The 26,016-nt window shown below is 40.6% G+C and overlaps 1 protein-coding gene across 1 annotated transcript; it reads left to right on the forward strand.

The window, feature by feature from the left end:
• The first annotated feature begins 2,493 nt into the window (after positions 1-2,493).
• On the forward strand, positions 2,494-5,033 carry LOC133782529 (large ribosomal subunit protein uL24c). Its single transcript, XM_062221859.1, has 4 exons — positions 2,494-2,701; positions 3,843-3,881; positions 4,055-4,285; positions 4,601-5,033. Exons 1-4 carry the CDS (start codon positions 2,597-2,599, stop codon positions 4,814-4,816), a joined length of 591 nt encoding a protein of 196 aa, XP_062077843.1. The 5' UTR covers positions 2,494-2,596; the 3' UTR covers positions 4,817-5,033.
• The last annotated feature ends 20,983 nt before the right edge of the window (positions 5,034-26,016 follow it).

Consider the following 26,016-nt stretch of genomic DNA (forward strand, 5'->3'; position numbering starts at 1 on the left):
AAAAGACTTCAATGGTAACTTTGACAAGTACCTTGGATTTTCCCTCATTGCCCATTTGAATATCATGGTTGTCCTTTGACTCTTCAAAGGTCTTGAACAATGATTTGTCATAGGTGACATGGACGGTGGCACATGTGTCATACCACCACTCCTTCACCTTGTCTTGGACCGCATTCACCTCACTAAGGGTAGTAACAATGTTCTCCTCTTGAGTTGCATTCACCTTAGGTCCTTGTTGGTATTTTCTATGCCTACACTTTCTAGAATAGTGACCATTTTTCTCACACACAAAGCAAGGACCTTTCTCACCCTTAAATTTGTTTGGGTTGATTTTTGGACCCAAATGATTCTCATTACCCTTCTTGTCTTTCCCTTTCTTTTTGGGAAATTTTGGTTGTGACACCGCATTTGCTTTGGAAGTCTCTCCATTAGACCCCTCCACAAGTTTGTCTCTATATATCGATTCCTCCTTGATTCGAATATGCTTTTCGATTTCCTCCAAAGAATAATCATTATTATTATGAATGATTCTTTTCCTATAGCTACTTCAAGTTGGTTGTAATTTTGCAACTATAACACCAACTTGAAAGGCCTCGAAAGCTCAATCTTTAGCACTTTCAATTTGTTAACAATTATTTGAAGCTGATGAACTTGAGGAATAATAGGTTTTTCACCAAAAAAATTGAAATCAATATATTGAGAAATCAAAAATATTTTGGTGCCTTCCTCTTCCGCCTTGAATTTGGTCTCAAGGGCATCCCAAATCTCCTTTGCCAACTTGGTCTCGGTGTAGAGGTCACAGAGCCTATCGGATAAGGAGTTGAGGATATGACCCGTGCATAGGATATTGTCTTCCTCTCTCTTGGTCCTAGCACTTTTCACCTCATGTGTGTCCTTTCAATTGGCGTCGGGAGAGGTTCATGGGTGGACTCTAGGATGTAGGCAATCTTGAGAGTGGTCAAGAGGAATCTCACCTTGTCTTTTCGTCTAGTGAAATTGGATCCATCAAACATATCCAACCGCACTAGGTCTTGGTTCATGATCTTGATGGTCTCTCCTTCCATTGAAACAAACAAAGGGGTAAGCTTTTGAATGTTAGAGATATAAATATTGCCTCAATGGAAATATGAAAATCTATTACAACTCTAAGCGAAAGAATACAAAAGACAACTTGATTGATTAGATAAGTTACAACTCTATTGCAAAAAATACATGTAAATATAGAAAGATGTAGATGAAGAGAGTAGTAGAAAATACAACTCTACGACAAAATGATACAAATAAACTAAAGGAAGTAGAACAAAAGATATAGATGAAAATACAACTCTATAGCAAAATGATACAACTAAATATAAGAAGTAGAAGAAAGATATGACAAAAGCAATAGAAGAAATAAGATAAAAGCAGTAACAATATAGAAAAGCTCTCTCATTCACACAACCAAAGTGAAGAGTATTGTGGATCACCAACTTGAATAAAGTTTACAACATTTGTCCAAAAGTTTATTTCCCCTATCTCAGGCACTAAGGGAATTCTCACAAATTGGAAATAGATCTCCAGAATAAACAAGCCTCTAGGTGAATTTCTAGCCAAATGTTATAGTGGATAGAAATTTGTGTGTCTAACAAGTGAGCAATAAGCTCCTATTTATATAGTTTTGAGACACCCTTTGAATTTCAAATTTCACCAACCCCCATAGATGTTACTAATGTTTAATTTGATGTTTATGGAATTAAAATGAAGATTTGAGAGTTCCTTGGTTGTTAGAAACTTAAAAATTGGATAAAACCGAAGTTGGAAAAATGATGTCAGCACTCCAGGTCGCGGCCTAGGATATGCCTGGTCGCGGCCCCTGGCTTCTGTCTCCCAGGCTGCGGTCTGGGACAATCAGTGGCCACGGCCACAGTGCAATTCAACAACCTAATTTTCTAAAATTTTCCAAAACGTTCCAAACTCATTCCCACTTAATTTTGTAACTTCCATACATATTATGAGAGTTAAAATCACATCTCCAACAACCATATCACCTATAGCTTTTTGAAATTCAAGTTCAAAATGTGTAATATATAATCTACACATTATTGGGTAATATATGAGAGTTACATTTTTGTAACTGATATTGTAACTCTCAAATATGTTACATGCTTGGAAATGCACACTATCCAAAATGTAACTCTCATATATAATATGTTAAAATGTGTGACAACAATTTGTCACATTATTTAATATAAACATTATATTATAAATAATATAACACAATTTTTGTAATTTTTAATATAGTTAATTTTTTAAAAATAAATATGATTAGTTAAAAAATAATACATTACTCTTACTTGGTGTAATATTTTGTTGCATATGATTAGTCATACAACCAGAAAACCAAGAAAACAAAATCTAAACCGAACCCAAAAAAACGACATGTCGTTGTTCCACATGCGCATGATATGACGTCGTCTGCTTCAATCCTTTCATCCTATTATTTCTACTCCGCATATCATTATCCATATTATCAGTCCGCAAGGAGCGAGCGTGGGTAAGTGGAAGAAGAGATAACAGGCCGAAGAGCCTGAGAGTCCAAACCAACGAAGCAACGACGATGGCAACCATGGCTGCACTGCAAAGCTCCATGAGCTCTCTTTTCCTAACCTCCAATACCTTCTTGGGACAGCGTCTCTCCCCACCTACTCTCTGTCTTGTCCCAGTAAGCAGCGCTTTCTTTCCCACTCCTCCATTCATTTCCATTCAACTTTTTTTCCTCTCCATTTTTATGTTGAGTTGAGTTCCTTATAAGTAACATTGTAATGGGTCAGGCTCGAATTGAACTATACTAGCTCTTCTTTGTCAATTACTTCGTTATTTAATTAATGGCTTTACTGGGAAAATGGAGAAATTTACTCAGTTAGTTTGTGATAATGTTTGGAAAATGCCCCTTTGCTATGTTCTTTTTTATTATAATTATTTTCAAATGGGTTTTTCATTTTTGTAGAGAAGATAAAGCTGTGGTTTCTATATATAGTATAGTGAAATGATTATTCAGCTCAAGTAGTGGGACTAGGAATGTTGTTTCTAATTTCTTGGATGGAAGTTTTGGGACCAATTGCTGTATTTGTATGGTGGGCATACTACATGAGGTTGCCTATGGAGTGAGAATTATAAATATCCTCTGTTGGTGCTGTTAAATGAATAGTTTTCTTTGTCTTGTTTTAAGTGAAAACTACATTAATGGACCAACATTTTGTTTTTCTATTAATCCCAATGAGCCCCTATAATCTTTGGTAGGTAGGGAAACTGGAGCATATTGCTAGGTAGGTTTTACAAGGAATCGAACAAACTTATAGTATGAAGGAGCAAGTCACATAATGTTAATGGGCCAACATTCTTTGCCTGCTTCACTGGCAATTCGATATGGAAATAAGTTATACTTTGTATATTCAGCTAGATAGAATGTATTTCAATATTCGGTTGTCTAGTGAGTTGATTTTGCCGTTCTTTAGCTCAGAAATGGCAGCGATTGACTTGAATCCATCCTGCTAGTACAGTTCTATAATTTTCCAGATTTTATGTCTTATAATGCCTGCTGGAGCTGAAACTGAGAGTTGTGACAATAAAACTTCGGTTCAGTGGCTTTATTGCACCTTTTATACCTGAATCAATGGTCATAACTTGTTACTTTTAGGTTTTGTGCTAGCAAGTTTGTCAAGAGAATTTTTTCTTCCTTTGGGGTTATGTAACTTGTTACTTTTGTTCTGAAATTTTTTCTTATGTCTAAACCTTTATTGTTGCTTGAATTGTAATATCAACACATGAGCTTTTCTGACAAATTGCGCTTGTTTCTGTTACAGATTAAATCGACAGAGAAGCCATGTCTCATTTTTGCAAAGGTTAGTTTCAAAATATGATAGGCATATGGAAATAGAAGACTAAAAGTGAGTGAGAATTATGAAATAAATTGAGCCACCGAACAGTGGTTATTACCTTATATGATTAAATAAAAAAAAGAATAATCTCATATGATCAACCATTTCCCATATAAATACTTTGTTCTTGTTCACAGCTTAAGCGATGGGAGCGGAAGGAGTGTAAGCCAAACAGCCTTCCCATCTTACATAAAATGCATGTTAAGGTAGGCGATACAGTGAAAGTAATATCCGGACGTGACAAAGGAAAAATTGGAGAGATTAGCAAGATCTTCAAGCATAATAGTACAGTGGTAGTCTCAGAGATAAACTTGAAAACGAAGCATGTGAAGAGCAGAGAAGAGGGTGAACCAGGGCAAATCATCAAGGTTATTTTTCAATCTCATAAACTGGAAATCTCCATCTTAATTTTAGTAATTCTTCTTAGTTCTACATGTCATGCATAAATGAACAGTACCACATATTATTGTTTATAAGTGAAAATTGAGTATCATATCATGAAGACAAGTATTTAGTTAGAGCTCTTTCACTTCTTCGGGAAAAATGGTGATGCCCATCTGAAATATGTATGAGAATTTGAATTCTTTGAGTTTGAATTTGGAACTACCTTAAATTTGTTCATGGATACGTTTCTTTGGTATTATAGTAGTCTTTGAATTGAAAGTTACTTCTGGTATTTCTAGATTGAAGCACCTATCCATAGCTCCAATGTGATGCTCTACTCGAAAGAAAAGGAAGTAGCAAGCAGAATCGGTCATAAAACCCTTGAAAATGGGAAACGAGTTCGTTATCTCATAAAAACCGGTGAAATAATTGATACTGAGGAAAGGTTGAAGGAACTGTTAGAAGGAAAGAAGAAAACTGAAGTAGCTGCTGCTGCTGCTGGGGGTGCTTCATAAGCATTCAAGGTTCTTTCACCAGTAATGTAGCTTTTTTTTTTTTTTTTTTTTTTTTGTAATTCTAGAGTTATTTATTTGGCTATAAAGGTTCTTTCACCAGTAATGTAACTCTTCTCATTGTTGCTATAAAGTAATAGTTTTGCTTAGTCTGTATTTGGCTGTATTGTATTGCAAACTAGAATATGGGGAGGTTGTTGATGATGCCATTGCTCATGAATACTTGTGCATACAATTTCTTTTGCTTTTTTTTCTATATCTACTTTTAATTATTATTATTCTTATTATTAAAAATGTCGGGATCGAAGAGCCAAATCCCGGGTAATATTTATTGGGTTTTTTCATAAATATATATATATATATATATATATATATTTACATTTTTAAGATCCTTAATTTTTTTTTTCAATTTTATTAACTCAAAAATATTGTTTTTAGTTTTTTATTTACAAAATTACGGTGTCAAAAACAATTTAAAATCAATGAGACATTAACTCATATCAATTGCAAATTATCTCGACATGAACATATTGCACTAATCTAAAATCAACGAAACATTAACCTCACAACTGTAGATCAACTCAATAGCAACACATTGCATCAACCTAAAATATTTTAAAATACATAAAAAAAAATTCTTGAAAAATTTATCAATGCATTTTAAAATGTATAAAAAATAAATTGAAAATATACACCAAAACAACTTAACATAACCACTAAATTCACTAAAAAATAACTAAAAATCAACTAGATATTTATCCAATATAATACGGTTCAAAAAAGCAACTACAAATCACCTAGATATCACCCTTACAATAATATATTGTTGAAAAAGCAATTTAAAATCAACTAGACATCAACCTTACAACAATACAGTGTTGAAAAAGTAACTACAAATCAACTAGACGTCATTACATTTCATCAACCCATCATAAACTAAAAAATAACAACAAAACAATATATTTTTTCGCTAGAAACAACAAAAAAACATTGAAAAATTTATCACTGCATTGAAAAATGTGTCAAAAATAAACTAAAAATGTACTTCAAAATAATTAAACTTACATCTAAAATAATTGAAAAAAATTAACAAACACAGATTTTTAAAAAAAATAAAATACATATCTCTTCTATATAATAAGTGTGCAGATAACGAAAATTTTTGGTTTTAACTGTTTTTTTTTCCAGTTAACTTTAACAGAATATTCTTACATTTAACAAAATATTCTTATATTTAACAGTAGATTGTAAACATGACTTAAACTTAAATAAATAAATAATTAAACAAATTAAAATTTAATATTTATGAGATATTTTACAATGATAATTATTTAAAAATAATAAAGTCATACATTTTATAACTTAAATTAAATTTAATATTATATTAAACATATAATATATAATCTTTTGTCATCACTGACAAATTAAAAAATTAGAACAAACATAAACTTAAACAAAATTAATTAATTAATTAATTAATTAAAATATGATATTTTAAAGATATTTTATGATAATTTAAATAATTAAATCATATTTATTTAAAAATAATAAATGCATACATATCATTTTTTTATCTTATAAATTTGTGTGATGATTTGTTTTGTATCAAGTGATTGGAGTTCTTTTTATTCATCAAATTTACCAAAGGATATTGCGAGATATATTAGAAACTAAAAATAGTTGATGCATATATACTATGATGAGTACTAACGGTTGCACCAAAATTGTAGATTTATGTATTATTGCCGTAAAAAAAATATTTGGGTATTAAAGTGTAACTTTTGAAATTTTTTGGATATTATCGCTGCCAATATCCCTAACTATTATTGTATTTTATATATATGTCATGTAAATATATATCTATGTCAATGTTGTGTTTAGATGTCATATATGTAGAGATTATTGATGTAAATATTTATATATATTATAGAACTATAATTTATTTTATTATATATATAAATATATATTAAGAAATAGTGAATCAGTCTTTATTAAAATGATAGACAATATTTATAACTTTAAAACTAAACAAACATATATTGTACGTTGCTTTTGCCTAGTATATATATATATATATAGATATAATCATGAAATAGATTAAAAATATGCGCAACATATATAAAAATAATATACTCAATTAATTATACTGATATGAATATACTCTTTATGGTATAAAATAGTCATCAAATAACATGAATATATTGATTCCTAAACATAATGTATATTTATAACAAATATATATACTATTTTATTAATTTGCAGCAATAACATATTATCAAATATATACCAAAAATTAAGTAAATTAATAATAATAATAATAATAAAATTATTTTACCAAGCATTTTCTAAAACAATACCAAAAGGAGAGGAAGAAAGGGAGTTTCAATATAAAAAAAAAGTTTAAACTAAATATATCCGCATATCATTTGCATAATCGGACAAAAGAAGTGGCAGTAAAGAAGTAAGATATATATAAAATATATATATATTATATAATATGCCAATTAATATTAAAGGGGAATTCTCGAGTGCACCCTCCAAAAGGGGCACATCGATGCATCTTTGGTGTTTTTTACTCGGGAAGTATTTTCGACGAATTTTTTTTCCTTATGATTGTATACATTGTAGTTATTTAGAGTATCCTGAAAAGTTTTAGAAAATTTTGAATAATTTACAGTGCCAAAAACTAGGTTAAAAACAGGTTGTTATAAGCGTGACTAATTTTTTTATGCGAGTGGAAGGTAACATGTTTGAACCTTATTTTCGGCACTGTAAATTTTCCAAAATTTTCTGAAAATTTACAGGATGCTCTAAATAACTACAATGTAAACAGTAATAAAAAAAATTCGCCGAAAATACTTCCCCAGTAAAAAACACCAGGGGTGCACCGATGTGCCCCTTTTAGGGGGGCAGCACTCGAGAATTTGTCAATATTAAATTACTTTAATCAATAATTTTGTTTTACTTTTTGTAACATTTCAATTTTCTCTTACCAATTATTATAATTTGATGGGGGAAATACTACAAGGATTAGGATTGAGGTTCTATCTTAAAACCAATTAGTAAAGTGTAGTAACCCTTTCCTTTATATAGACATTGTTGTTCCTATATATTTTCCATGTGAGAATTTTTTCACATTTAATATGCCCCCTCACATTTGGGCCTGAAAGTATGGATATTATGAACGACCTTAGATACAATATGACCGAACATGAATATTTGATAGAATTCCCAAGGTCGACTCAGGATAATTGTGGGAATATATGACATCACAAGGCTAGTCGGGAAATTTGTGGGTATACACGCCATCCGAAACAGATCATAGAATCCAACACGAATCGACATGCATTGGAAAGGTCTCAAACCGAGGTCAAGATGGAGTGCAGCGGAAGTCGAACCTGGCTCTGATACTGTTGGTGTGGTTTTTCGCCAACAATGAATTATGAAAATAGCTGGGATAAATTAGTGCTTAATGATAAACCACAATAAGAAAATGATGCTCAAGAGCACCAAAAAAGAACTCTCAAGAACACTCGTCTCTTATACGTGTTTCGGGGGTTAAAATCCACCTAGTCCACGAGTCTATTTTATTACTGTTCTTCTCTCTAAATTTTGACAGAGTTTTTGCATTACAGAAAAACTAACTCTCTTTCCTATCCAAGATCTTAGTATTTATAGAGAAAATCCCTGGATAGGCCTTGGGGTCATCACGTGACTCAACCCCCAGGGTGACCTGTACCACACTAATTATAAATATTACAATTTATCCTAAGGTATGGTCTGATCATTAGGTAAAACTGATCATGGATCCTCAGAGATAATCGGACATGTCAAGCCTGTCCATGCACAATTATATTATGTGTCCGGGTTTTCAGGGATCCGCGAATGTGCTATGTCTGACTATGCACGTCTATATAACGTATCTGGGTTTCTAAAGATCCCAGGATACATCGATCTCTAGCGTACCCCGAGCTGAATGCATCGTGAGTTCGTGTCACGGATGCTATGCCTTATAAACATTACAAGCTCGTACTTATTGCTTTGCATTCCCCAGCTCGTGTTATTGACCTGGGGAATCGTGCTGCCTTTGTGGAGAAAATATGGACTTATGGATCATCTATTGGAGTCCTTTTCTCGCCAACTGTACACGAGCTAAATAAAAGACTCGTGCTGAATTTTAGGATGCACATTTGCCCTCCAAATCCCTGCTTGTGTTTTATGATGTCACCTTTTGACTTACACGGTGGGGACTTTTAAACGTCCATCGCGATTATCCAGGCTTGCCCACTACTCGAGTATTGGATACGTGGAGCACTACGATTGGCGTCTGTTCGGGTTTTGAGGACTGCAATAATGGTCTGGCCAACTTTTTGCCGTCATTTCGCCTTTCGAAACACTACCCTCGGATCTTGAGCTGGTCGGATCAGATGGTTCACGTTGTTTTATGCCACTTACGTATAAAAAGGGACAGACCAATTTCACAGTTTACCACCTTTCATTGGAAAATTTTCCCCATCTTCCATCTTCTGTGTTTTCAAACCTCCTTCTTTCTCAGAGAAAAGAAAATCCCCAAAGCCCTTTGTTCCAAAATCTTTTGGAGACCCAGCCGTCCAGCTGCTCAGGAGTGAGTCTTCCAGTCCTTACGAAATACACCTCCTCTATTGACGATCATACTGTAAGTCCTATCACTTCTCATGATTTCTGCATTTTATTTACCATGCTCTTTCATGCTTTGCCAAAGTCAATATTAGGGTGTATTCTTGATTTTTGGCACATAGGTTTCAACTTTAGGTTTACACAGAAGATTTAGAACTTTTCCTAAAATTATGATATTCACGACATAGGATATTTTCTGGGTAGATTTGGGTAGCCTTTGAAACTTTAGAAAATACCCATTCAGTGCATAGAAGATGAAAGGTTAGGGTTCAAAAAATCACATTGCTTAGGGAACATGTTTTTTTTCTTTTTTCTGGGTGGTTTTTCTCTAAACCGCCCCTCAAGGGCAATAATGGTCGGATTTTCTCACACACGGATTCCTAAATACCAGGGGTCTGTTGGGAAACCTAGGCGTGTAGCCTAGGTAGCATGTGGCGTCACGCAAAGGGCTGAGATTAGCTCAGCTCAGGCTTCAAAAGCATCACTTCCTTTCGTGCTTCCTTGCCTTTGTCTTTATAAAATATTAGGTTGCCCACTAAGTGACTCGTCATTCTTGTTCGCTAGGCGATCTAATGGCACCCAAGAAGAGCGTACCCAAGAAGAGTGCAGCCGGCTCCTCGTCCCGACGAATTCCCAAGGGAAAAAAGATCGCCTCCGAATCTCCTATTCCTCATTTTGGCCCCGTGGTGGAGAAGGAGGTCGTGGTTGGTCCTCGCGCGTTCTTCGAGGATGAGACAATTGTCTCCAAGATCACAACCCAGGGTCAACAAGATAATGTTGTCCCAAAACATCGAGGTTGGGTCCGGGGTCCTTATAGCCCGACCTCCGTATGAAGGGGAAAAGAGCTGTGCACCTTTCCAGGATGACTTCGCGGCCTGGAGCGATGAGCATTTGAAGGCGAGGGCCTTCCTTCCTCTGGACCAGTACTTTGTCGACTTCCTCAACTACGTGAAGTCGGCGCCGTTTCAGCTTCCCCCGAACTCATACCGACTATTGGCGGGGTTGAAGTATCTCTTCCTAAAGCACGAGTGGGGGGCGCCCACTCCAGCGGACATCCTTTATTTTTTCTGCCTCAAGGCCAGCCCGGAACAACGAGGGCAAGGTGATGGGTTCTATTACCTGACTCGATTCTCGAACTCGCCCTCGATCATCGAGCTCCCCAACCATCCCAACGACTATAAAGATCAAATCTTTATGTCGAATGGGTTCCGCAACTGCGAACACCGATACTTCAACCATCCTTGTAAGTCTCCTTTCCTTTCTTAGCTCATGAAATCATTCTCTTTGTATATGGATCTACTTCTCGTGTATATACTAAATGAGTAGTATTTTTGTACAGCCATATTCTCAAGGACGGACAAATCTGAGACCCTCAGGGGTCAATATGATATGCTATCTAGGCTTCCGCCTAGTGAGAAGGACTACCGCCAGCTCGTGACCGATGACACGATGTTAGCGTGTAAGTTAATTGCTGAAGGCCAGACTCTGGCTTTGAGAAGAACACAGGCTAACCTCCGGGTGGTCCGCGAGCTCCCGCCTACCCATGAAGGGGATGCCGAGGCTGCCGAGGCGAGGAGCAAGAAGAAGAGGAAATACCTCTCGTGCGGAAGAGGCGGGCTCCCGAGGCTGCTCGGGACCCTGAGTTAGAGCGACTCTCATCGGGGTCGGCAGCCGGCCCCTCCGACCAAGGTAACCCATACCCCTATAGGGATTTAGATAGGGCTATCATTGACCTTAGGTTAGTTAGGTTTAATCCAAACCAGCTCGTCCATCGCCACCCTAGCGATCCAGACCGTAATATAACCCTGCTCCAGTGCGTTGACCACTTAGTGTTACGCCATGACATGGGCTACCCTAAAGGCACCGCTGTCATAGACAATATCCTATCCTTTAGGTCGGCCTTTTTTAAGAATATGAGACCAATCTCAGGTCGTGGCCCTCTCTGCTCCAGGGTACCCTTGCCCCTGGACTCAGGCAGTACGTAGAGGAGTCCAGCCCCGAGATAGAACCTGAGCCTAAACCTCCCCTAATTCAAGAAATTGTAGACTTAGACTCCCTCTCTCCTCCAACAGTTCCAAGGCTGGGGGTCATGACAATAGACTCCTCCCGTAGCCCAGAGGGTAGGACTTTTTATTATACTGTATATGTATACACATTTTATGTAAACTGATGACTTTACATGTATACTAACTTCCTTTTCCTTCTTTTCAAGCGAAGAAATGGCACAACCAGGAGCTCCCGATATCCGCACGATTTTCCAGGAGGGAAAAACCAGCTTGGGGCCTGCCATAAAGAAACCCCAGTTCACAGCAAAGAAAACGCCCCTTGCGACAGGGACTACCTCCAAATCCCCGGCTAAGGGGAAAGGCACGAGCTCGACAGCTCCAACTGCTACCATGACGGAGAAAAGGGGTGCTCCTCCGCCTCCCCCTCGATTTCCACCAGCTCCTGCTCGGGATCAGACAGTACAAGATGACCCCACAGCTCCAATTGTCCCCACCACCACCGTGTGCATCCCAGTCAACCCTCATGACTTCGAGAAGATCCCCGATACCTTTCGGGGGACTCTCTATGAGACGGCGAACCACGTGGTGGAGCATATATATAAGGCCAACCCGAGGGACTTGAGGACAATAGAAGAGAGGAGCCCGGAGAACGTCTTGGAGTCCGCCTTGGGGATGGCCCTCATGGTAAGATAGTTTTCCTCAGTTGAACATATATACATTATTTTTCTTTTTATTTTACCTCAGTATGTGTCTAACTTGTTTCCTCATTTTTTTGCAGTCGGTCCTGGCTCAGCACCACAGTATAGCTCGGGCCAGGGCTAGGAATGAGGAGCTTCAGGCTGAGCTCCAGGTTACCCAGTCTATCGTGACTGCTGCTCAGGAAAATGAGCGAGCTGCCAAAGCTGCCCTTGCAGCTGCTCAAAAAGGCGAGCTTGATGCCAAGGTTGCCCTTCCATCATCTCAAGAAAGAGAGCAGGCTACAAAGGTTGCCTTGGCTGCTCTTCAAGTCGAGGTCGCTGAGGCCAAATCCAAGCAGCTAGAGGCCGAGGTTGCTGTTAAAGAGGAGAAGGCAACATCGCTGTCCTCCATGGAGAGCATGTTGTATCACTGCTGGGCCTTCAACCAGGATGGTAACTTCTCCTTCCTGGCTTCTAAAGTGTGGGATCCATACCTCGAGAAGTTCAAAGCTCGGATCCTACAAGAGCAGTCTGAGACCGGGGGTGCTTCCACCGCGGGCGAGCAGGAGACTGAAGAGGTTACATCCTCAGAGCACCCTGGAGGGGCTTGATTTTCTTTTTCTTTTTTGTAAACATTCGTCATTTGGCCTAGTTTGAGGTTATTTTTCCTCGAGACAAATTGCTTTTAATTCAAACTTAGTCCTTGTTAGGTTTACTGCTATCTCGAGCTTCTAAGGAAGCCATCGAATTTTCAATTTTGCTAACTTCTAAGTTTTGAACCTGGTTGTATCCAAAAATTTTAATGATTTAAAACTTAGTTTGCGCTAGGTTTATTGACACCTCGTGTTTTAAAAAAAAAACATCAGTTAATAAATTTTACTAACTTCTAAGTTTTGGACCCAGTTATATCCAGGATTTTAAGTGTTTCAAATGTTCTGATCCATCTCGGGTTATATGCCCCCCAAGTAACCAGAAAGTGAACTTTCTCGGTTGCTTGGACAAATGTTATCACACGAACTAATACATAAATAAACTATATGAAAGACAAAAAATACATAACGATCCCTTCATTTCTTAATCAAATGGCTTTTATAACTAAGCCTTACATAGATGGATGGTATCATCATTGATAATACTTCTTTAGGTGCATGGCATTCCAAGTCCGTGGGACTGTTTTTCCACTAAGTCGAGCTAATTTGAAAGTCCCTTCACGCACGACCTCCACTATTTGATAGGGCCCTTCCCAGTTCGGACCTAAAGCACCGTCTTTGGGGTCCTTGTTTGCCAAAAATACCCTTCGAGGGACTAGGTCACCCAAACCAAACCTACGCCTTTTGACCTTGGAATTAAAATAACGAGTGATTTTTTGCTGGTAATGCACGAGCTGTAGTTGCGAATCCTCTCGCTTCTCATAAATTAGGTCGAGAGACACATTGAGCAACTCGTCATTTTGCTCTTGGCTGAATGTTTGAAGCCTATGCGTGGTTACTTTTGTTTCGACGGGAAGGACGGCCTCACTTCTGAAAGTCAGGGAGAAAGGGGTGTGTCCCATAGAAGTCCGGTGGGAGGTTCGGTACGCCCATAGTACCTACAGGAGCTGCTCAGGCCAGACTCCCTTGGCCTTGTCTAACCTCTTCTTAAGATTTGCCTTGAGGGTCTTATTCACGGCCTCGAACTGCCCATTGGCCCGCGGGTACGCAAGTGAGGAGAAACTTATAACTATGCCGTGCTTTTCACAGAACTCAGTGAAGAGATCACTGTCGAACTGAGTTCCATTATCTGACATGATCTTCTTCGGAAGCCCAAACTGGCACACAATTCTCTTAACCACAAAGTTGAGGACTCTTTTTGAGGTGATGGTTGCCAACGGCTCGGCCTCTACCAACTTCATGAAGTAATCAATTGCCACCACCGCATAGCAAACTCCTCCCTTTCCTGTAGGTAAAGCTCCTATTAAATCAATTCCCCATACTGCAAATGGCCACGGGGATGAGATCATTGTTAGCTTGACCGGCAAAGCTCGTGCAACTGTGGTGAATCGTTGGCATTTGTCGCATTTTCGAACATTGGAGATGGAATCTTTTGTTAAAGTGGGCCAAAAATAACCCTGCCTTAATATTTTTAAGGCCAAGTTTTGCCCCCCAGCATGATCCCCACAGAAGCCTTCATGCACCTCCTGCAGAATAGTTTTAGCCTCCTCTAGCAGAACACACCGTAGCAGAGGCAATGAATGGCCTCGTCGGTACAATGTTCCATCCACTACTACGTATCTTGGAGCTTGATAGAGTATCCTTCTCGCGCCTTTTCTTTCTTCAGGTAGTTTTCTTGTTGTAAGATATTCTATCATGGGGGTCATCCAGGTCGGCCTAGTGTCAATCATCTCGACCTCCGTCGCGCTTCCTGCCATGCTTGGACTTTCCAAGAATTCCACCGGTACTACGCTCAAAGTCTCAGCTTCCTTGGAGGTGGCGAGCTTCGCCAAAGCATCTAGATTAGTGTTCTGCTCACGAGGGATCTGTTTGACGGTGCCATACTCAAATTCTGATAGCTCTTTCTTCACCTTGGCTAGGTAAGCTTCCATCTTGGTACCCCGCGCTTCGTATCCCCTTAACACTTGATTGACCACGAGCTGGGAATCGCTATAACACTGGATGACCCTGGCCTTCAATTCCTTTTCCACTCTAAGCCCAGCTATCAAACCCTCGTACTCGGCTTCGTTGTTCGATGCCTCGAACCCGAATCGTAGTGCGGTATGGAATCGATGCCCTTATGGAGAAATCAATATGATCCCAGCTCCAAATCCATTCTCATTAGAGGAGTCATCCATGAATATTTTCCACAACATCTGTATAGGTTCTTTCAAAATCTCCTCTTGAAATCCGGTGCATTCAGCCATGAAGTCAGCAAGGGCCTGGCTTTTGATCGTAGTCCGTGGTACGTACAGTATTTCGAACTGGCTGAGTTTGATTGCCCATTTTAAGAGATGTCCCGACGCTTCAGGTTTTTGTAATACCTACCTTAGAGGTTGGTCGGTCATGACATGGATTGAATGGGACTGAAAGTATGGCCTAAGCTTCCTGGAGGCTAATAACAGGCAGAACGCCATCTTTTCCATTAGGGGATACTGTGATTCAGCTCCGAGGAGTATTTTGCTTATATAATATACTGGTTTTTGAACCCGGTCTTCTTCTCGGACCAATACGGCACTGGCTGCATTTTCTATCAAAGCCAAATAAAGGAATAGGGGCTCCCCTACCACTGGTTTAGACAATACTGAGGGAATGCGTTTTTAGATCGAGAAATGCCTGTTCGCACTCCTCAGTCCATTCAAATTTCTTATTCCCCCGGAGCAAGTTATAGAATGGCAAGCATTTGTCTATGGATGTTGAAATGAACCGATTAAGGGCGACCACTCTTCCAGTCAGGCTCTGGACTTCTTTACGCAAGCTGGGCAAAGGCATTTCCAATAATGACCTGATTTTATCTGGATTTGCCTCTATCCCCCTTGTATTGACTATGAATCCCATAAACTTTACCGATGCCACTCCAAAAGTACACTTCTGGGGATTCAATCTCATGTTATATTTCCTCAGGATCTCAAAACATTCATTTAGGTCGGATACATGGTTGTTGGAAGTCTTGGATTTGACTAGCATATTGTCGACATACAATTCCATGTTTTTTCCGATCTGACCAAGAAACATTTTGTTAACTAATCGCTGGTAGGTAGCCCCGGCATTCTTTAATCCGAAGGGCATGACTTTATAACAGTATACGTTTTCTGGAGTCATAAAGCTAGTATGCTCCTGGTCTGCAGGATTCATCGCGATCTGGTTATATCCAGAATACGCATCCATGAAAGACATGAGCTCGTGCCCCGCAGTGGCATCTACCAACTGATCAATTCTCGGCAATGGAAAGCAATCCTTGGGACAAGCTTTGTTTAGGTTAGAGAAATTGATGGAGGTCCGCCACTTTCTGTTTGGCTTCGGGACCAGGACAGGATTTGCGATCTAGATTGGATATTTTGCTTCACGAATGAACCCGCACTTTAATAACCGAGCTACTTCTTCCTCCAATGCCTCAGCTCGGGTTTTTCCTAAACGTCTCTATTTTTGGGATTTCGCAGGTACGCTTTTATCCAAGTTGAGGGTGTGCATGATCACACTCGAGCTTATTCCCACCATGTCTTCATGAGACCAGGCAAAGACATCTAGATTCCCTTGCAAATAATTTATTGGCTCCATTTTTCTCTCATCGTCAAGGTTTTTCCCAATCTTAACGACTCTCAAAGCGTCCTTGTAACATCCTGGATAGCCAAGACCGATACACTGTGTACTTATAAAGGTGCAAGACTTGCTAATCAAGCCATTGATTTAAAAACGTCTCACTAAACATGTATGAGCTAGGGTTAAAAAGGTTTTGGTCTCAAAAGTTTCACTTTATAAAGTTAAACAGTTATATACATGGGATCCCAAAAGAAACAAAGTTTAAAAGTTGAATTATAGACTCCCCAAAATACAGACAACTGTCAGCCATACTAAGGCAAAATGAACATTTCTGGGTCTCGCGTCTCTGCCTAAACCTCAATCGTGGCGGCTGAGAAGCTGGTCATGTACATTCCGCTTGCAGAGCTCTCCAAATCAGGGTTGATCAAGTTTTCCCTTGCCTTTACCTGCACCACACAACACCCGTGAGCCAAGGCCCAGCAAGAAAACATAATACACATCACATACAGTATCAACAAACAATTAACCCTTTAAAGCATGTTAAAACGCTCAATACTTATGCTAACCCTATAGCATGTATTTAGATTCCAAGATACAAGTAAACATCATTATTAATCAAATACACAATAATCAGGGCCGAAAACTTAGGCCGCACCCTCTGTTTAACCCACTGACTCTGGCCCGCTTAAACCGAGCTCAGTGCATAATAAGCTGTCCTCGGCTACCAGTGGCCGAGTCGCGCCCTGTGCGCTAGTTTAACCTTGGAACGCTTAGGCCGTTGGTTTACTATTTACATGGCATAATACCATTCTTTCAAGCATACATACTAGGGAGCCCTTAGTCCCGTTACAAATATACAACTGGGTGCAGTTTTCTTACCTTTAACTTCTTCATTTATTAATTACAAGTGACGTCCCTCGAGCACGATCCTTTCCCGAGCCCTAGCTTTAACACCTATTCACAACCAAGGTATTGGGTTCCATTAATATTCAGATATAGGTTCTCGGGTACAAAACTAACTTCCGGGAAATCGAATTCCACTAAGCACGGTGGTGAAATCGATCCCGAGCACTCTAGGCTAGATTCCCATGCTTTAAAACCCTAAATGTTCAAGTACATACCTAAGGGCTGCGGCCCTTGAAGCTTAGCCGTGGCCCTGACCCAAAATAGAACCAAGGCCACCCCTGAAAGAAGACACGCGTCGCGGCCCTTCCTTTGGGCGCCGCGGCGCTTACCCCTGGCCGAGCCTCCCTGGCTCCTTTGCATCCTAGGGCCGCAGCGCTCTAGAACAGAGCCGCGACCCTTCCCTTCATGCCCAGAAATTCCACCATTTTCAACCTCTAAACCTTACCCGAAATCATCCCAAAGCTTCCTAATTCAAAACCAATTAATCTCAACACTTTTAGAATGACTCTAACAACTTAATTCAACTGAAAACCTAACTTAAAACTCATTGAAATCCTACTTTCAATTTCTAAAACTCAAGAACTTCAAAACACCCAACTAGCCATGCAAAACTCGAATTTAAACCTCTAATTCACAAATTGAAGCTTACCTCTTCTGCTGAACCACTTCTCTAAGCAAAATCCATGTTAATTCCCAAGCTTTAAGCTTCAATTCAACCATAAACATCAAAATCACAATTACCTCCATACTCAGAAAAAATCAGAGTTTCTAAACTCAAAAACACAATTTAATTCTCACCTTGGCCATGATTAAATGTTCCTTGAATAATCCTTGAGCTAAGCTTCTAAATCCCCACTGAAATCCTCTGAAATCCCAGCTCAAATCCTCCAAATTTTCTCTGTTTTTCTTGTGTCTTTCCTAGTTTCCTTGAGAGAGAAGAGGGAGAGAGAAAAAGAGTCGGTCTAATTTTATTTTCCACTAGCTTCTTTTTAACTAAGTCTATCCTTTATCCCGTTAAGTCAATCCTGAGGCTCGGGGTGCCGGAAACGTCCCCGAGGGCAAAACAGTTAAATTCCCCAATATTCCTGCCTAGACCTCCTAACCTCAAATATATCTCCATATACTTATTTCCATAACCCGATAGTCTAAATAACTACCCGATACCTAAAATACCCCTGACTTATCCAAAGTCAAATACTAAGCCCCATTGTGACTTTTCCCGCTATCTAGCTCCCTAGGATCGCCTCAAGTCGCACGCTGCAGATTTACCTACATAATAATGTGGTTCTCACGAATACCATATATATATATCACATTAACATCAATATAATCATACAAGCATTTTAATCATATAATTATGCATTTAAATCAATAAAATCATTCAAATCACATTTAACCCAATTATGGCCTCCCGGCACACTAATCAAGGCCCTTAAGCCTCATTAGCAAATTTAGGGTCATTACAATTATCCCCTCCTAATGAGAATTTCGTCCTCGAAATTTACCTGAATAGCTCGGGATACTGATCCTGCATTGCTGACTCTAACTCCCAGGTCGTTTCCTCGACCGTGCTATTCCTCCACAACACTTTAACTAACGGAATCGTCTTATTCCGTAGAACTTTGTCCTTCCGGTCTAAAACCTGAACCGGTCGCTCCTCATAGGACAAATCTGTCTACAACTCTAAGTCATCATACTTCAGCACATGCGTCGTATTTGAAACATACCTCCGCAACATGGAGACATGGAACACATCATGAACTCCTGACAACGACGGTGGCAAGGCCAACCTGTAAGCCACCTGTCCAATCCTCTCTAGGATCTCGAAAGGTCCAACAAACCGAGGGCTCAGCTTGCCCTTTACTCCAAACCTCCTCACTCCTCTCAATGGTGAAACTCGCAGAAACACGTGGTCCCCAACCTGGAACTCCACATTCCTACGCCTAGGATCAGCGTAGCTTTTCTGTCTACTCTGTGAGGCAAGCATTCTGGCTCGAATCTTCTCAATAGCCTCATTAGTCTTCTGAACCATATCTGGCCCCAAATACTTCCTTTCACCCATCTCATCCCAATGAATGGGCGATCTACACTTTCTCCCATATAGCATCTCATAAGGAGCCACCCCAATCGTGGACTGATAACTGTTATTATACTAAAACTCGATCAACGGTAAGTACTTACTCCAAGACCCCTCAAAATCAATCACACACGCCCTAAGCATGTCCTCCAATACCTGAATCGTCCTCTCAGACTGTCCATCAGTTTGAGGCTGAAAAGCGGTGCTAAATTTCAACTGAGTCCCCATAGCTCTCTGCAGAGCTCCCCAAAACTTAGAGGTAAAGATAGGATCTCGATCAGATACAATAGACTTTGGAACCCCATGGAGATGAACTATCTCCCTCACAAACAATTCTACATACTGATCTATAGTGTATGTCGACTTTACTAGAAGGAAATGAGCTGACTTGGTGTATCTGTCCATTATCACCCACACTGAGTCATGAAGCCCAACTGTTCTGGGCAAACCTCCCACGAAATCCATCGTAATATCCTCCCACTTCCACTCTGGAATGCCCAGAGGTTGTAGCAATCTCGCTGGTTACTAATGTTCAGCCTTCACTTGCTGACACGTCAAACATTTGGCCACATATTCAACCACATCCTTCTTCATCCTGGGCCACCAGTATAATGTCCGCAGATCCTGATACATCTTCGTGGTACCCGGATGAAGCGAGTATGGCGTAGTGTGAGACTCATCTAGTATTTCACGTCTGATCCCTGCATTGTCTGGCACACAAATCCGCCCCTGATACCGAAGCAACCCAACCTCAGAAATAGAATAGTCCTTAGCTACTCCCACTAAGACATTCTCTCTAACCTTCTGTAACTGAACGTCTACCAACTGTCCTTCTCTAATCTGTTCTAGCAGGGTCGAACGCAGAGTGATATTGGCCAACCAGCCTACCACCAATTCTATCCCTGCTCTAACCATCTCATCATTTAATCTTTTCGAGATCTGAATGGAACTATACAATTGTCCTGGACCCCTCCTACTCAATGCATCTACCACCACATTGGCTTTCCCTAGGTGGTAAAGGATATCACAATCATAATCCTTAACCAATTCCAACCAATGCCTTTGTCTCATGTTCAGATCCTTCTGAGTGAAGAAGTACTTCAAACTCTTATGGTCCGTGTATATCTCACATTTCTCTCCATACAGGTAATGTCGCCAAACCTTCAGTGCGAACACCACTGCCGCTAGCTATAAATCATGAGTAGGATACCGCTGCTCATACTCCTTCAGCTGCCGCGATGCATAGTCTATAACTTTCTCATGCTGCATCAACACACAGCCTAAGCCCATCTTCAACGCATCACAGTAGACTACAAACTTTCCTTCCTCCGAAGGAAGACTCAATACAGGTGCAGAGATAAGTCGTCGCTTCAACTCTTGAAAACTGTTCTCACACCTCTCTGACCAAGCAAACCTCTGATTCTTCCTTATTAACTCTGTCATTGGTGAAGAAATCTTTGGAAACCCCTCTACGAACCGTCTGTAATAACCTGCCAACCCAAGGAAGCTCCGCACCTCCGAGACGTTCCTTGGCGTCGGCCAATCTCTCACTGCATCCACCTTGGACGGATCCACCTTAATCCCTTCTGCACCAACTATATATCCAAGGAAAGTCACCTCTGGTAACCAAAACTCACACTTCTTAAACTTGGCGTACAACTGATGCTCCCTTAACTTCTGTAAAACCTGTCGAAGATGTTGCTCATGCTTTGACTCTGAACTGGAGTATACCAAGATATCGTCGATGAAGACAATGACTGTAACGCCCTAACTCCAGGGACCATTACGATGTGCCTTGTAAACAGTGCTAAACTCGCTAATCGAGTCATTTGGCAAAAACGTGTAACTAAGTATGATTAGCGATTTAGGGATTTAACATTTTGGTTAAGATGTAACGTTTCACTAGAACGTTTAATATATACATTGGGATCCCGAAAATATAATTTCAGAGTTTATTACAGAAAATATTTACAACAGGCCGTTCTAAGCGGCAAAACAGGGTTCAACCCCAGTTCCACTTTAAACCTCGGCTGTGGCGGACGAGCAGCTGCATATGTACACGTCATCACCTAAGCTCTCCAACTCAAGGATGGTCCAGCTTCCTCTTGCCTTTACCTGCACCACGTAGCACCCGTGAGCCGAAGCCCAGCAAGAAAACACAATCATGATATAATATCAACTATAACCATAGTAACCATTTGGAACCAATGGTCCATCCAGATAGGTGACAATAGCCAAAAGTCACAATAATGAGCATCGCTCCTTCTAGCCATGTGACAATAGGGTCACCAGGGCTTAACTGATAAGAGATCCTTTCATAAGTTTGATTAGGACAGGTGCAAGGTGATTAGCCACCAACATAACCTTCCTCACAACTCTAGAGTCGAAACTAAGGACAGCGTCCCCCAGCCATGTGACAACCAGTCACCGGGGTCATATACCTTGGCTGAAATCATCTAGTCTCAGACCAGGCAAGCGCTTATAGTTCTCATTGACCTTCCGGTCGGTCTAGCATTAATACCCCATATGAGTCATTCAATGCCGACCTCGATTAGATCTAATCTTTATTTGGCCTGGCGTTCAAAACACACTGCCACCCCTGACCCTTGGGTCGGTAAAACACGACCAGTGCTTAGCCCGTGGTGAACTTAACTAATAAGTCACAGCTTCACAGACGGATCTGGCACCATTGTCGATTCTGACTAATAAGTCAGCGCCATACACAAGTAAGCCATGCCACCAAACATATATCACATGTCCAATATCCATAAACAAAGTATTCAGCATGCTTACTTAACAGATATTAGTACACTTAGGACTATGCATTAACACAGAGGCTCAAGCTCTGAACGATATCACACCCAGTATACAAAGCATGTCCTAATCACATGTTTCTTATGCATCATATGCAATATATTCAACAATCCAACATGCACCAATAACAGCCATGCATGTCACGTTTAATAGTCAACCAACATGCACCGAGAATAGCCATGCATGTCATACATAATAATCAACCGACATGCATCAATAACAACCACGCATGTCATACTCAGTAATCAACCAACATGCATCATAATAGCCATGCATGTCACATATACTCAGGGTGCAGTTTTCTTACCTCAAAGTCGAGCTAGAACGATTTAAAGAATGACCCTTGAGAACGATCAACTTTTAGTCCTTTAGCGGTCACCTAGCCATAACCAAATATAAGGTATCATCAATAAAAATGATCAACATAAGTTCCCAAACCAATATCTAGCCTCCGGGACATCAATCCCCACTTAACCGGGTACTAGGATCAACCCTGAGGCGTTAAGCTAGCATCCCTAGGCCAAAAACCCATTTTTGGCCAAATCTACCGTGATGGGCCGCGGCTCACCACAGCCATGCCGCGGCTCATCACCCTGACAGAGGAATTTCTGCCTCAAAAGCCACCTTAGGCCGCGGCACACAAAAGCCAGGCCGCGGCTCATTACCCAGATCAGCCAAAAATCAGCAACGCACCAGCTTGACCTCCCCTGCATAATCCCCTAAAACCAAGCCTTCAAACCAGCTCCAAACCTTCTCCAAACACACAATTAAACCTCTAACCATCACCCATAACTCCCCCTCATCAAAACCCAAACCAAACATCAACCTAACTCCCATTAATTCCACTTAACCACCAAGAATTCACAAGCTGAAATCTTAAACTAAAACAGAGTATGAACCAGAAACTAATGGTTGAAACTTACCTTAAATACGAGTTTGAACCCCCTTTAATGGCTGAACCAAACTCCTAAGCTTCCACCTTTAATTTCCTAGCTTAACTCCTCAATTGGGCTCTCAAAAATCCAAAGGAAAAAGTGAAGGAAACCTTGTACGAGAGAGAAAGGGAGAAGGAAGAAGATAGGCTCTGTTTTTTATTCTATTTTCTACAGCCTACTAAACCTCATGTATATCCAAGCCAAATGACATAAATGCCCCTAGGTCATTTAAAGGCTTCTAAGCACTCCCAAGGGTAAAATCGTCCTTTTCAACCTATACCGTTAATCATAATTAACGCTCTCCAATTCCCGCTATTCTCAATATTCCCAAATACCAATAAATCATATCCCATTACCCTTTAATTCCCGGTAATGCTCTAGTCATCAAAATGACCCCGAGACTCACCCCGAGCCCCGAACTTTAACCCGTTATGACTAGACCGAACACTTACATCTCATGATCGTCTCATGTCGATTAGCTCGAACCAATCCACCTTATAATGTGGCTACATTAATTAATCACAATCATGCACCCAAAATATACAATTACGCCCACAATGGCCAAATTACCAAAATACCCTCACAATAATAAATCCTCCCATATGCATGCATTCACCATCATATATTAATATAATTCACGTAATTATGCATATAATCATTAAATACTATAATAAATCAATTATGGCCCTCCCGACCTCCTAATCAAGGTCCCAAACCTTATTAGGAAATTTGGGGTATTACAATGACGAACTGATCTAAGAAGTCCTTGAACACCCTGTTCATCAAATCCATAAAAGTTGCTGGGGCATTGGTTAAACCAAAAGACATGACCAAAAACTCATAGTGCCCATACCTCGTTCGGAAGGCCGTCTTCAGAATATCCTCGTCCTTGATCCTCAGCTGGTGATAACCAGATCGAAGATCAATCTTCGAGAATACCGTCTTACCCTGCAGCTGATCAAACAAGTCATCAATCATTGGTAGGGGATACTTATTCTTGATGGTTAGCTTGTTCAATTCCCGGTAGTCTATACACATCCTCAATGTCTCGTCCTTCTTCTTCACAAATAAAACTGGAGCGCCCCATGGTGAGTAGCTTGGTCTGATAAACCCTAAATCCAGAAGTTCTTGCAGCTGTATCTTCAACTCTTTCAATTCTGCTGGTGCCATCCTTTACGGTGCCTTTGATACTGGCTCTGTCCCCGGTGCCAACTCAATGACAAACTGAACCTCCCTGTGCGGCGGCAATCCTGGTAAGTTCTCAAGAAAAACATCTAAGAACTCACAAACCAGTCTAGTATCTTCCAGCCCTGCTGGCAATACTTTGGTGGTATCAGCTACACTAGCCAGAAAGCCTATGCATCCACCCTGTAACAAATCTTTGGCTCTCAATGCAGATATTATAGGTACGCGGGGTCCACATACCGTACCCACAAATATAAATGGATCCTCGCCCTCAGGCTCAAAAGTCACCATCTTCTTCCTACAGTCTATGGTAGCCCCATACCTAACCAACCAGTCCATCCCCAGAATCATATCAAAATCTTCCATATCTAACTCAATCAAATCTACAGAAAGCTCCCTACTATCAACCATCACTGGCAATGCCCTAATCCATCTTCTAGAAATTACCAGTTCCCCTGTAGGCAATAGAGTCCCAAATCCTGCAATCCGATATTCACTAGGTCTACACAGTCTATCAATCACTTTACTAGAAACAAAGGAATGTGTAGCACCAGAATCAATCAATTCAGAAAAAGGAGTGCCAGCACTAGAAAGCTGACTTGTCACTACCGAGGGACTAGCCCCGGCCTCAACCTGCGTCAAAGTGAATACTCGAGCTAGAGTCAAGCTATCCACTTTCCCTGCTTCACCTTTCTTCACTATTGGGCAGTCCTTTCTGAGATGTCCAACCGTTCTGCACACAAAACAAGCTTTGGCTCGACATTCCCCCAAGTGATGCCTTCTACACCTCGGACACTCTAGATAGGTCCGCCATGCCTCGCCGCCACCCTGACCACCCCGACCCCTCCTATCAGAACCAGGAGCGGTAGAAGTGTCAGGAGTCTTTCTCTTGAAGTCACTGGGGCCTCCGCCCCTACCTGTCCCTGAATAAGGAGGCACCACTCTGCGGCCCTCACGCCTCACCGCACTCTCCCTTCATATCTTGTTCTCCGCTTCCTCAACGGTAAGAGCCTTCTCAACGGCCTGGGCATAAGTTGTTCCTCCAAGTACCGTTGTAATCCTGACATCCCGGGCTATCATAGCATTAAGCCCCCTGATGAATCTATCTTGCCTAGCAGCATCAGTAGGCACAAGATCTGGTGCAAACTTCGCAAGCCTATCAAATTTTAGGGCATATTCAGTAACAGTCATATTTCCCTGCACCAGACTCACGAACTCATTAACTTTCGCTGCCCTGACGGCAACGTTGTAGTATTTCTAACTGAACAAGTCTGTAAAACATTCCCAACTCAAAGCGGTAACATCCCTGGTCTGCGATGCCACTTCCCACCAGATGCGGGCATCGTCTCTCAACATATAAGTGGCACAAGCCACTGTATCATGCCCCTCTACTCTCATGAAATCTAGAATTGTAGTAATCATGGTTAGCCACTGCTCAGCCTTCAGTGGATCAGGTCCCCCTTCAAAAATTGGACGTTGCTGCTTCCTGAACCGCTCATACAATGGCTCCCATCTGTTCCCAACCTCTCCTGACTGCACAACTGGTACCACTACAGGTGGTATGATAGGGGCAGCACTCCCCGACGGAGCTTGCTGTCGCAGTAAACGAATCTATTCATCCTGGCTCTGCAATCGAGCCTACATATCTGCCATAAGCTGCTGCCAGTTCTTAGGGACTGGCGGAGGAATCTTGCCCTGGTCATCACCCCCGGTCCCAG

This window comes from Humulus lupulus, chromosome 6, assembly GCF_963169125.1.
Source record: "Humulus lupulus chromosome 6, drHumLupu1.1, whole genome shotgun sequence".
Taxonomy (NCBI): domain Eukaryota; kingdom Viridiplantae; phylum Streptophyta; class Magnoliopsida; order Rosales; family Cannabaceae; genus Humulus; species Humulus lupulus.

Coding starts and splice junctions, on each gene's coding strand:
- LOC133782529 (XM_062221859.1), top strand. CDS start 2,597: ATGGCAACCATGGCTGCACTGCAAAGCTCCATGAGCTCTCTTTTCCTA. Junction 3,882..4,054: donor CATGTCTCATTTTTGCAAAG/GTTAGTTTCAAA, acceptor TCTTGTTCACAG/CTTAAGCGATGGGAGCGGAA. Junction 4,286..4,600: donor AACCAGGGCAAATCATCAAG/GTTATTTTTCAA, acceptor TGGTATTTCTAG/ATTGAAGCACCTATCCATAG.